Consider the following 13,342-nt stretch of genomic DNA (forward strand, 5'->3'; position numbering starts at 1 on the left):
TTGTTTTATTTATTATTGTTTTAAATGTTTATTTGACATTTTTCCAAAATTTTCCATTTTACAAAAGTATTGTTTGCAAAAAACAGCTGTTCATTGTTTATGTTTTTGAGTGAAAAGTTGGCAATACTAACAAAGTTAACTGAGCTTAAATCTAAAACTGAAAAGACAATCATCGGTTAAAGTCTGCCTAAATTTGTTCCGAGTTTAATCTAACAGCTAGTTAATCCTTGTTTAACTGAGGAGTAAGAAACCTGCCCTAAATGTACAAAATTTCAGAAGAGTGGCGAATTCATTCTCTGATTGGACCGCTTTGCACATTGCTTCAAAAAACTCACTTTTGTCAAGAACTCAATGGACAAAATTTTAGAGTTGTCCTTTTTGATTCCGAAAAACATATGTCAGCGTGCAATCGGCTTTCATTGTTTGAAAATCAGTCTGTAGACTAATCAATAATGTTTGTATTTATTAGTTCAAAGCTTAGTTCATATACTAAGCTAGTCGCTAGATTAGATCAATTTACTGTCTAGCTCATAGGCTATATTCATGGAATAGTATTTAGTCAAGCCAATAGACTAGTTATTCGACTTCTAGTCCATAAAAAAGTCAGTAAATTCGACAATTGACTAATTATTAGCTTAGTCAATGGTTTAGCAAATGTAACAGTCCATAGACTTATATATAGAATGTCAGTAGACTAGTACAGAGAATAGTCAATAGTAAACATTAGACTACTCTATATATTAATATATATAGAATTGTCAAAATACTAGTCCATAGATTAGTCTAAGACTTGTTTGTCGACAACGAGTGTTGTCGTACGTTTTTATATACTTTGAAAACGGATGTTATCAAAAAATTATAAACACTTTGATGTCAATTTGATATCAGGTGTGCATATTTCTTGTTCCCACTGTATACTTGATCGATTCAAACAAATTGTGAAAATTAGAGCGAAAAAACATTAATTTTTAATAGCATGGAATGCATGATATTTGATCACCATATTTAATATTTGAAAAAAATTCCATTAGTAAATAAAATTCATTAAATCTTTTTAAAAGAATTGCAGAACATTTATTTTATCACCTCAACTATAACATAATAAATTATCGTTGAAAACTACTATATACTAATCAATCGCTTTAGTCAATCAATATCTCTCATAAAAGCCATTAAATCCCTCAACAGACTTATTCGTTATCACGGAAATTCTTCCAGGCCTTGTGAACACCATGATAAGTGTTTTGTTTTTGAGCAGGAGCTTTTTTACCGAATGGACTCTTGGAATTAACTTCCAACATATAATCGCCCTCTACATCGTAATCACAATCAATGCCCATATATACACGCTTTCCGAAACCATCATTATTCTTGTATTGTTTCAATGAGTTGGCAGCAACGGCAGGGAAGTTGCGCTCATTGCCTGGACGTACAGATTCAGCGAAATAACGAGTAGCACGCATACTAGCTTCAACGATGCTCTTAGCACCAGGAACAGTTTCAGCAGGACCATTAGGATAGAAATCTACATCACCAACACGTTGGATGGTACCCATGCCATAGACATTGGTATGGATGGCATCAACAAATTCGGCATCACCACGCGACAAACCAGTCAAAGTGTGAGGATTCTTGGCCAAAACTTTGGAAGGATCCAATGCAGTGATACGTCTCAATTGACGACCAGTTTGACGGGTATATTCATTACCAGCGGCACCAGCAACATGAGCAGCAATACCTTGAGCAACAAGATGGACAGTTTCATCGGCAACATCACATTTTTCGGTCATATCCATAATAGCGGAGGCAATCATGGCACCAGTCTCTTCAACATCCAACAAAGCAAAACGTGTGAAGCTATTCAACTTAGCACCTAAATCAATAATCTAGAGAAAGGAGAAAAAAGGATGTTTAGCAACGGATCTAGGAAATATTTAAGAAAGAATTTTGATTTACTTACCACAAGATCCCCAGAAGAGGATTGTTGTTTTTGCCATTCACTGGAATCTTCTTCACTGGAAGTGCGTGACATTTTCTCTCCAGAATAATCGAACTTTTGAGGTTGTTGTTTCTTGGTATTATAACGTTGGAGATAAGCATTGATTAACATACGGTTGGCCTTCTTAACAGATTCAGTAGTGGCAGGTAAACCAGTGATGAAAATAGTGACTTCTTCATCACCAAAGTTGGATTGTTGTTTACAGGTTGAAGCCAATTTATCCAGAGAGGTGGTTACTTTACGACCGCTTGGCTTAACAATATAACAGGGAACATTGCTGGGGCTGGGCACAAAATTGGGCTTCAAAGCATGATTGATTTGTGACAAATGATCTTGAGAATAAGAAATAATATAATTACTTATTTATTTTTATAGCTATTTGAAATAATTTAACTTACAAATCTTTTCCACTAATTCAGCACCCTTTTCAACTGCAATATTTTCCAACTTTTGTAGAGATATTTCTTCGATCGAGGGTATTCCTTCCAAATGGGCTGAGGGTAGCCATTGTGAAGGTCTCAACTTGTTGACTACGGATGGAGTTCCTCGAGCATAACTTGCTGCTAATAATACAGCAAACATATAGAAAATCTTCATAATGGCTAATTTTTAGAAAATGTTGTCGTTAATCGAAAGTCAAAACTGAACTGTGTTGTCTGTTGATTCATAAACAGGTTTTTATAGTTTGGTAAATTGTTTTATTTTGCATCAAATATGCTTGGATCATGAAAAACTTTGGATTTTTAATTTTTTTTATAATTCTCTAAAGAACATCTATAAAAAAACTGATTATTTATATTAATTATTATGTAAGTGGTCAATGACTTTAAGAAATTGTTTTTCTTTAGCTAGTGTAATGATAAGAAATCGATTAGTTATTATTATTTTATATAGAATAAATTTAGAATACATTTGTTTAATTCACAATCGATGTCGTATCGTTGTAAAGTTGTATGTCATAAAAATTTTTCAAATAAAATATTTTTGAACAAAAACAAATTAATAATGAAAAAAAATTACGACATACTACGATACAATCGTACAACACCGATTGTGAATTGGACAATTAATAACATAGGTGAATGATTGATAGAATACAATCAATTTGTCTGAAATGTAAAGTACTAAACTGTAAATTTATATTTTTAATTTCAAAAGCAATAATGGTTCTTATCTGTTTAAATCATCAGCTGATAATTATCATGCGTATAATTTCTATTTTAATTTCCGGAAAAAATACTAAGTTCTTTTGTAAGCTGTTATTGTCCATTAGTTGTGCAAAACAAGTAGGAAAGTATAGCCCAATCATTAACAAAATAGGCAGTGTCTTTTAAACTTCTATAAATCTAAGTTTTGCCGATTTATGTTGACTTAACGGAACATTTAACATAATTATTAACCAAAATGGTATATTCAGGGCGTACGGTTGTATGGGGGCTAGGCGAAATAATAGACCAATTTCAACCATTGTTCCTTGTGCCCAATTTCATCAAATTATCATATAAATAGCTATTCTAAGACGATTGATATACTTGAAAATTGGTATAGAAACCATAAATTGTTGGTGTTCAAACATAATACCCTCCCCACATGAGTAGTGTAGGGTATAGAAACCTTTATAGAAGAGATGAATAATACTTACGAATGCAGGGAAAGACACAACTAGATCACTTATATAGAAACTAAGAGAAATCGTGTACTGTAATTGCACATTTTGTACATCAAACAGATATCATCAATAGTATTTATGAAAAATTGGCACCAACTACATAATTTCATTGAAAGTTTGATCGAAGAACTTATTATAGACATTTAAGGATCTATTATCGATATTTCAAAGTGTTACAAACGGAATAAAAAATTAAATTTTCGTTAACTAGCAACTATCTAGAAAGAGATTCTCTGAACAGTTTTGTTTAAACTTTTCAATTAGAAAAATGTATAATTAAGAAAAATGGCCACAAAATCTAGTGATCTTTTTTACTACATATTTTCCTTAAAAATCTGTTATTATTTAAATGATCTAAATCAACAGTTACTTAAAGTTCTGTAGACCTGTAGCAGATTCTTCTTAATAAGAAATGCATATCCATATAAACATTAGATTATCCCAAGGTAAAACTTCTCCAAGGCTTTCAATCGCTGATAAAGAATTGAGGCGCCTTTAAAAAAGTCGCTTACAGTACATTAATATGCATCGTTTATGAGGTACACCTACGATGAGAGTTATTACCACGTTTGTTAACATTTATACAACGGATGTGTATAAAATTTAGATTTCCACAAAGAGTGTTATTGACAACGGATGTTATTGAAAAATATAATTATAATATAGGTACCAGGGGTGTATATGTATTTCTTTTTCCATCTGAGTAATCGAAGTCGTATTTAAACAGGAATTAATAGCAAAACTTTTTGATATGTAATATATTATATGTTAATATTTAGATAACGGATGTGTATAAAATTTAGATTTCGACAACGAGTGTTGTCGTACGTATGTATGTATATACTTTGACAACGGATGTTATTGAAAACTTGTAAACACTTTGGTGTCAATTAGGTACCAGGCGTGTATATTTCTTTTCCCTCTGTGTAATCCTAGTCGTATATAAACAAGAATTTATAACAGAACCTTTTGTTCAAAAGGTTCCAACTCGAGACGAATATTAAGAAAAAATTTAAAAAAATCTATTAAAATCCACAAAATTTCCGCTTTAGGGAAAAGTGCTTTATTTTAAATAATCTATATTTTACTAAATACTACTGCAAAATTTTTAAATATCATGGATGCATTAATTCACACTTCATGTCTATTATTCCAAGCGATGCAATATCCACTAGTGCTGAACACATTACAAATACTCTTTATTCATTTCTACCCTGACGCCAGGCATCATGGACACCATGATAGGTGATTTGTTTTTGGGCAGGAGTTCTCATACCAAAAGGACTCTTATCGTTGACTTGTAGAATATAATCGCCTCTGAGATCGAAATCGGTAGCAATACCCATAAAGGCACGTTTACCGAAACCATTGTTGTTCTTATATTCTTTCATGGAATTGGCTTCGACAGCAGGGAAGTTGCGTTCATTGCCAGGGCGTACAGTTTCAGCAAAGTAGCGGGTAGCACGCATGGTGGCTTCAACAACATTATCAGCACCGGGAACAGCAATACTAGGACCATTAGGAAAGAAATCAATATCGCCGACACGAGTCAAAGTACCCATGCCATAAGTGGAAGTATGGATAGCATCAACAAATTCAGCATCACCACGGGCCAAACCGGTTAAAACTTTCGGGTCCTTGGCTAAAATTTTGGAAGGATCCAAAGCTGTAATACGACGCAATTGATGACCAGTCAAGCGGGTGTATTCATCACCGGCAGCACCAGCAACATGAGCAGCAACACCTTGAGCTACAACATGGATAATTTCCTGAGGCACATCACAGTCATTGGTTAGTTGAACCAAAGCTTTGCCAATCATAGCACCTGTTTCATCTACATTCAACATGGCCAAACGTTGAATGTCACTGAGAGTCTGACCCAAATCGATAACAATCAAATTTCCACTAGTAGACTTTTGGTTTTGCCATTCCGAAGAGGTCTCTTCGCTGGAAGTACGGGAGCCGGTTTGTTCTTCCGAGAATTTCTTGTATTCGGGTTTTTGTTGTTTACGATTGTAACGCTCAATATAAGCCTCGATCAGTTTACGATTGGCTTTCTTGACAGTATCAGTGGTTGAGGGTAGACCCGTAATAATAACAGTAACTTCTTCATCGCCAAAACTTGTATCCTGTTTGGCAACTTCAACAAAGTTATACAAATTGGCTAATTCCTTTTTACCATTACTTTTGACAACATAAACGGGAATATTAGAGGGACTGGGTACAAAACTAGGAGCCAATTGATAGTTAATTTGGGAAATATGATCTAGAGATAAAGAGAAGTTATTTAAAAGTCTCTGTTATAGCTTTAACTAATTAGCAAATACTTACACAATTTTTGCATTAATTTAGCTCCTTTTTCCAGTGGCATTTGTTCCAATTTTTCCAGTGAAACCTCATCTAAGGCAGGAATATCTTCCAATTCGCTTGGAGTCAACCACTGTGAGGGTTTCAAACTGCTACTCACAATATTCGAACGCATCTCTGTTGGTGGCGAGGCATAAGCAGCAGTCCCTAAAAAGGTCAGTGCACAAAATATGCTCAAAGGATTCATACTTTCTTGTCCTGTTGAGCCTTAAAACTTGTCGTGTTTACTCAAAACTCTGAACTGTGTCTGATTTTTTATCAGTTTTATCTATTTATACTGCTTAACCGATTGATTACAATTAAATTTGCGGTTGTTTTCATATTTCTATTGATTTACAAAATATGTACTCAATTTTGTGCTGATTTATTTAATATTAATTTACACAAAAAATCTGTATGTTTTAATACAATTACAACAAAAATATGGAAAATAAACTTTTTCAGTTATGACGGACCACCTGATGCCCTACAGCGATATTTATACATAATTATAAAGACAAGATTATAGAATAGACTAGACTAAAGCCAGGGCTTAACCGAGAGGCCTTAACGTTAACATTCGCAAAGACGGAAATCTGTCTTTTCACTAAAAAGACAATAATATCTACGTATGTAAAACCTTGCTTCTTGGGCAAGATAATATCGACGACAGACAAAGTCAAGTCCATAGGAGTAATCTTTGACCTGGAATTAAAATAAATACGCCACATAGAGGATAGGATCAACAAGGCACATCGGTGCTGGGCGATATGTAGGAAAACTATAGACATCAAATGGGGTCTTAGTCTTACTATGAAAAATTGGCTTCATAAAAGTGTAATAAGACCAATTCTAGATTTTGATTCAATAATCTAGTGGACTGGTTTGGACATAAAGTGTATTATCAAGCTTGGGGTGACCCTGATGAGAACAAGACGAGAAATCTCCTCAGAAATCTTTTCAGTAAATATATATTTTTCATGAAAAGGAGCGCACAACTGGCCCGATAGTCACCAAGGTGCATTTCTTTGGATTTGATGAACTGTACGACCTCCTATCAACCTACCTACCATAGACGGGACTATAGACTAACCTGCAGACTAGACTAAAGACTAGACTATAGACTAGACTATAGACTAGACTATAGACTAGACTATAGACTAGACTATAGACTAGACTATAGACTAGACTATAGACTAGACTATAGACTAGACTATAGACTAGACTATAGACTAGACTATAGACTAGACTATAGACTAGACTATAGACTAGACTATAGACTAGACTATAGACTAGACTAGAATTTGGTCACTTCAAAATTTCAAGAAAATTCATTAACCAAATGCATAATATTTTATTTTCTCCAGAGTTGTGTAGGGTATAAATGTTGGTGATAGTACACATTGTTGGTAATTATTTATATTTTAATTTTAATGTTTTTGCATATAGTACTGCTGACTGGACAGTTGCAACAATTTGGTGGGAATATTTTTCAATTGATACGTTTGTTTTAGTTCATAAATTATTATTATTTTTTTTTTTTTTGTTCTTTAATTTATTCTATTTTTGAATAATTTTATGTGCATTTTTTTTATTTGAAATTTAATATGATTTCATAATGACCAAAAAAGTATTCAATAAGTAAATTGAATAATGTAAATTGAGATCTTAATATCCGTAGTTGCACAGTGCAACGGTGTTAAAGTTGAAAATAAAGTGCATAGCGGAGCAAGTAGTTTTAGAGGAAAAGATATTATGGGAAGTTTTTTTTCCATCATTTATCCTGACTATAGAACATTTTTTATAAAAGAAATTTTTTAACATTATTTAATAATATTTATTTTTACTGAGTTTATTAAACAAAAATTAGCAATTTAAAACATTTAAATTGCATCTGTTTCAAATAGATTTAAATAATTTTGTATTTGTTTTAATTTACAAATTGTAAACAGATTATTCAAGGGCATTTAAGGGCAAATATGAAAAAGTCTACTTATATACTTTATAAAGAGTGCACAGGTCAGTTTAGAAAATATTAATCATCTTCCAGATAATTAGCAGTAATTATTTACATTCATAAATATTCAAACTAAAACAAGACAGACAATGAGAATTATTTAAAATCTAAATAAATTAATGCAGTAAACTTTCGAAAATGTTTGAATTTAATAACGAATATTTTAAAATATTACTAATCTGAGAAATTGTAAACGTTTTGTAAATAGTTAAAAGTTTAAGAAACAGATATGAAATTTAAAATACGTTTATAGGAAGAAACAAAGTAATTGTTAAAAAAATTGCAAACATTTAAACTAAAAATAAGAAAGTTTCTCAAAATGATCTAGAATCGCTTAGTAATCAAGCAATGACCCATTACTAATAAGCGGCATTCTGACAAAACCTAAAATGTCATCTGCTAAATCGTCATGGAATGTTTTACCTAGCCACTTCCGTTTCAGACTCTGTGTACCATGACAGTCGCGCAAAATATGCTTCTCTTCGGCCACACACAACCTACAAAACTCCCGTGTGTTACAAGTCCAAATCACCCTAAAAGACTCCTATTGCTCTGTGACCGATTATTACTTCTAAAAGAATTATAATGCTCCTCCTGTTCCACATACTGTAATAAGTATATGATTAGGGTCATAAGACCTTGGATACCCTACAATCTATCCTAACATAACAGGATGTTTTAGAAGAGTTCCTAAATTCATCGGAGAATAACATAGTAGTGGCAAATAGGTGGTTCCATCGACCTAACTTTATTATTAGTGTCCAGATCTAACCCTTGTCTGATCAGTTTATCTGCGATATCTTTACCCTGTAAATTAGAGTATACGGTGAACTCAAAACAACCTGATCCGTATAGCTACTTTGGAATGAACTACATGACAGTTCAAGACCTTAAGTGCTGCCTTACTATCAACATTGTTCCCCCGAGCATATTATCCTTGATGAAAGATCCCATTTTGGTGTATTGCAGTCCGGGGGTAGATAGGGTCTATCAATACCTTACGTCTTACTAACAACATTACCCCTCGGGCATATTATCCTTGATAAAAGATCCCATCTTGGTGTATTTCAATCCGGGGGTAGATAGGTGCTATCAATACCTTACGACTTACTATCAACATTACCCCTCGGGCATATTATTCTTGATAAAAGATCCCATCTTGAAAAGAGGTCTAACCAGAGAACCACATAATCTGGTACTACGGGTGGCCAGTTGCCCGCAGGACTATGTACTAGCTAGTCAGTTGGTTGGGGTTTCTTCGGGATCCAAGTAGTGGTTGTGGTTAAAACCCAAATTCACGGGAAGAGTGAATAGCGGTTAAAAGACTGATGTAAGGTAAAGTCAATATTTCAGGATAAGTTCGGTGCTGTTGCCAAACAACAGATACCCCACACAGGATTGACTGTGGGACTAAGCGTTAGAAATGAGTTGGTATTAATTGTATATGGTACAGGATGAATGTGGGTTATCCTCACCCACCCATTTAACTATAATAAATGTGTCGTTTTTCTCTTATGAATGTGTCGGATAAATGAAAAGTGTGCTGGGTTGTCTGATGATGGATGAAAGCTATCATATACAAATGATACCATTGAATTTTTCTTCCTTGTCCAGATATGTTCAGGGTAACTCTGTTCATATCAGAATTACCACAGTGTGTCACTATAAGTAAGAACAAAGTCTCGGCTTATTTGATGGATTCGAACTTCGGTCTCCCGGTTACTTCTCTAGGTGCTGTTACCAGAGGCCATTCCATCTGCGTGGTTATAAACGGAAGTGATGTTTAACATCTCAGAAGTTAAGCAACGCGGTAGCTATGGTCAGAGATTAGAAATCTCAAGTATTCCAGCAAAGAGACAGTCTTAATTCCAAACTGAATTTTCTTTAAATTGTCTTCATTTAAATTTATTTATAAAAGAAAGCCTAAATAAAACTAAACCTAAATTGTGAAATCAAAGTAAAATACAAATTAAATAACTTTTTTACTAATATTTGTATAACCAATGCCCACACAAGTCATCAAAACCTTTTGAGCCCCAGCTACAGCATCTTCATAATCATCAACTTCAGGATTTTCCAATTTAAAGGTAATGGAAAAGAAATCACGTAAATGTTGTAAAAAGTACACAGTATAGGAAGATAAAGGACCTGTAAAATACAAATAATTAATAAATTGTATATAGATTAAAAAAATTTCCTAATTCCCACTAACCCGTCATAAATTTCGAAACATTTTTCTGGCCCAAAGTCATAAACAAAGCCACCAACCATTGGTAGGCTGAATCCACACAGCCACCTCGATATATTTCATCTAACAAACGTAAGGCTGCCTCTTTGCCCATATCCTCAGGTATGGAAGGATCCTTGCCTTCATCTTTTGTATGAGAATTAACTTCAGCAGCAAAGACTACACCTTCGGTGGTCTCAGCATGTAGACAGATACCAAAACCAGGTGAATTGCCCGACATTTTACCACGATTTTGATCGGTGTAGATATAAACATCGGGTAAAAATTTCAACATAACACCCTTGGCAGTTTCCACAGTACGATTGGCCATAGCTGGTGAAACTTTGCAGGCATAAACCATGCCTCTAATACGTTTTACCATGCCTTGTTCAACAAATTGTATGGAACGTAATGTTTTACGTACGGGGCATTTGAATTGAACCTCGCCACCACCCAAAGGAGCGACACCACGTTTCAGTACCTTTAGCTCTAAACCTTCATCAACCACTAGAAAACGTTTTAACACCGATAAAGCTGCGCCCTTCATATGATCCACTGAAGGAGAATCTTTGCTATTCGTTACACCTCTCAAAGTAACATTTAAGGGAAATTTACAAAATGGTCCCAAAGCTATTAAAACATCCAAATAATAACCAATACTTTTCTGCAAACTACAATCATGATGTATTTGTCCACCATGCAAGAGACCGGGAGAAAACATTACAGATGTACCGGCAGGATTTAATTCAATTTTTGTGCCATTTGTTAGCTTGTCCAACAAACGTATCAACCCAATTTCAAATTCTCTCATACCAGGTTGTTTTTCATCTTCTGAACGTATTTGTGTTATTTTCACAGGTTTACCACTTAAAACCGAGAGTATAAGACGTTGTTTGAAGAAATTACTACCGCGATAAATTAAACAATTACCGTCTTGCTGTATGGGAGGCATATTGAATTGATTTTATAAGTTTTATTTGCAAAAAATATTAAAAATTAATTTGTCTGAATTTTCTAACACTTGCACGTGTTGATGTTTATTTCAGTATGTTTAGAATGTGAAGAGAAATGTCAAAGTGAGAAAAATGTAAACATTGCCAGTTTTTTCTTAAAAACTTGGTAGCACTTTTTATATTTTTTTGTATAACAGAGTTGTATTTAAGTGTGGTACGAATTGTGTTTAGCAATTGAACGTTAATTTTGAAATAATAGGCAAGGAAGGCATGAACAAAAAACTTCCTTGGCATGAACTTTTATAAAATAAAATTAATATCTAACAAATTCACTTAAACATTCAAAACTGTAAAGAAAATAATTACATAGATAAATAGATAGATAGATAGATAGATAGATAGATAGATAGATAGATAGATAGATAGATAGATAGATAGATAGATAGATAGATAGATAGATAGATAGATAGATAGATAGATAGATAGATAGATAGATAGATAGATAGATAGATAGATAGATAGATAGATAGATAGATAGATCGATAAATAGATAGATGGATAGATACATAGATAGATTGGTGGATAGATATAGAAATATGTTTAGTTAAGAGACTTTTCTATAGAAAACTCTAATAAAAACACTTCTATTGAAAATTGTCTAGCAAATACGGTAAGGAGCGGGTTTATAATGGAAACTTACTTAGGAAATTTGAAATTTAAGATCTTCTTAATTAAAACTCATTTCAATATATTTCTTTATTTTATATTTTTTATTTTTCATATCATTATTTTGTCATCACTTCTAAATATATTCAATACCAAAGTATTTTTTGCTTTTTATAATTATACCTTTCATGTTTTTTTTTTTGATAAATGGCATCCTGATTGTTTTTATCTATTAAATTATTATTTTGTGTTTTACCTTTGTTTATAATTAAGTAAAAATATACAATAATATAAATACAGTTTACATAATAATAATTTTTAAGGTAATAATTGTAAACTGTCTTAAAGATGGCAAATTAGTTAAACAGTTACAACTTTTGCATAAAAAAGGAAAGAAAAAATTTTTTTTTGTATTTTTTATTTATTAATATTTATTAACTTATACAAAAAGCATAAGTTAATCTTAATAGATTTCTATACATTATTAAGCAGTAAAAATAATCACATTTTTTTGTAGATTTCGTTTTTTTTTTTTTAAATACAAATGGTTTTCTGTCCAAAAAGTAGTTTTTATAAGAGGATTTTTTTGGGGGGGTAGTTTGCTTTTTTTAAGTAAATGAGAATTGTAATAAAATAATAAAAAAATAAACATATAACAAAAAATTCTGGTAAAAAAAAACTAAAAATTAAAAATAAATGTAAAACATAAAAACTTGATATTTAATGTAAAACTAAACTAAATAAAATAGCATCTGTAAATAATATATTAAATTATACATACATATGAACATATATAAAAATGTTTGCTTTTTAAAATTCATAAGAAAACTCTTTGATTAACATCATTGAAATTTTAGAAAATTCTATAAAAACAGTTTTACAAAAATCATTTCCATTAAAACGTAGTAATAATTTTCTAAAGAAACTTGACTAAAACTGTCTAACAAAAAAACTTCTTTTTAGAAAACTGTTTCACAAAGATAATTTTCCAAGAGAAAGACAATTTTTAAATAAAACCTATTCAACAAGGGTACTTTTCTGTAGTAAACTATTCAACAAGGGCACTTCTCACTTATCAAATCCAGTAGAATTCAACTAGAATAGAACTGAACTAGAAATGAACTAGAAATGAACTAGAACTGAACTAGAACAGAACTAGAACTGAACTAGAACTGAACTAGAACTGAACTTGAACTGAACTAGAACTGAACTAGAACTGAACTAGAACTGAACTAGAACTGAACTAGAACTGAACTAGAACTGAACTAGATCTGAACTAGAAATGAACTAGAACTGAACTAGATCTGAACTAGAAATGAACAAGAATTGAATAGAACTGAACTAGGACTAAACTATAAGTGAACTAGAATTGAATATAAACAATATCTAGAAGAACACTTTATATTGAAGAGAATTCTTTTGAAAGACTTTCTTATATACAAAAAACCGAAAGAACTAAATTTTC

General features: G+C 32.3%; 3 protein-coding genes across 3 annotated transcripts; all 3 read right to left on the reverse strand.

The window, feature by feature from the left end:
* Positions 1 to 1,049: 1,049 nt before the first annotated feature.
* On the reverse strand, positions 1,050 to 2,656 carry LOC111679956 (vitellogenin-1-like). Its single transcript, XM_046947387.1, has 3 exons — positions 2,398 to 2,656; positions 1,961 to 2,331; positions 1,050 to 1,886 (listed from the first exon to the last, which is right to left on the reverse strand). The coding sequence occupies exons 1-3, from the start codon at positions 2,594 to 2,596 to the stop codon at positions 1,191 to 1,193; spliced, it is 1,266 nt and encodes a 421-aa protein (XP_046803343.1). The 5' UTR covers positions 2,597 to 2,656; the 3' UTR covers positions 1,050 to 1,190.
* A 2,033-nt stretch (positions 2,657 to 4,689) lies between these two features.
* LOC111679958 (vitellogenin-1) lies at positions 4,690 to 6,274 on the reverse strand. Its single transcript, XM_023441566.2, has 2 exons — positions 6,000 to 6,274; positions 4,690 to 5,934 (listed from the first exon to the last, which is right to left on the reverse strand). Exons 1-2 carry the CDS (start codon positions 6,220 to 6,222, stop codon positions 4,868 to 4,870), a joined length of 1,290 nt encoding a protein of 429 aa, XP_023297334.2. The 5' UTR covers positions 6,223 to 6,274; the 3' UTR covers positions 4,690 to 4,867.
* A 3,646-nt stretch (positions 6,275 to 9,920) lies between these two features.
* On the reverse strand, positions 9,921 to 11,314 carry LOC111679969 (probable RNA 3'-terminal phosphate cyclase-like protein). Its single transcript, XM_023441574.2, has 2 exons — positions 10,244 to 11,314; positions 9,921 to 10,179 (listed from the first exon to the last, which is right to left on the reverse strand). Exons 1-2 carry the CDS (start codon positions 11,208 to 11,210, stop codon positions 10,001 to 10,003), a joined length of 1,146 nt encoding a protein of 381 aa, XP_023297342.2. The 5' UTR covers positions 11,211 to 11,314; the 3' UTR covers positions 9,921 to 10,000.
* Between the last annotated feature and the right edge of the window lie 2,028 nt (positions 11,315 to 13,342).

The sequence above is a fragment of the Lucilia cuprina genome, chromosome 3 (genome assembly GCF_022045245.1).
Source record: "Lucilia cuprina isolate Lc7/37 chromosome 3, ASM2204524v1, whole genome shotgun sequence".
Classification (NCBI taxonomy): Eukaryota; Metazoa; Arthropoda; class Insecta; order Diptera; family Calliphoridae; genus Lucilia; species Lucilia cuprina.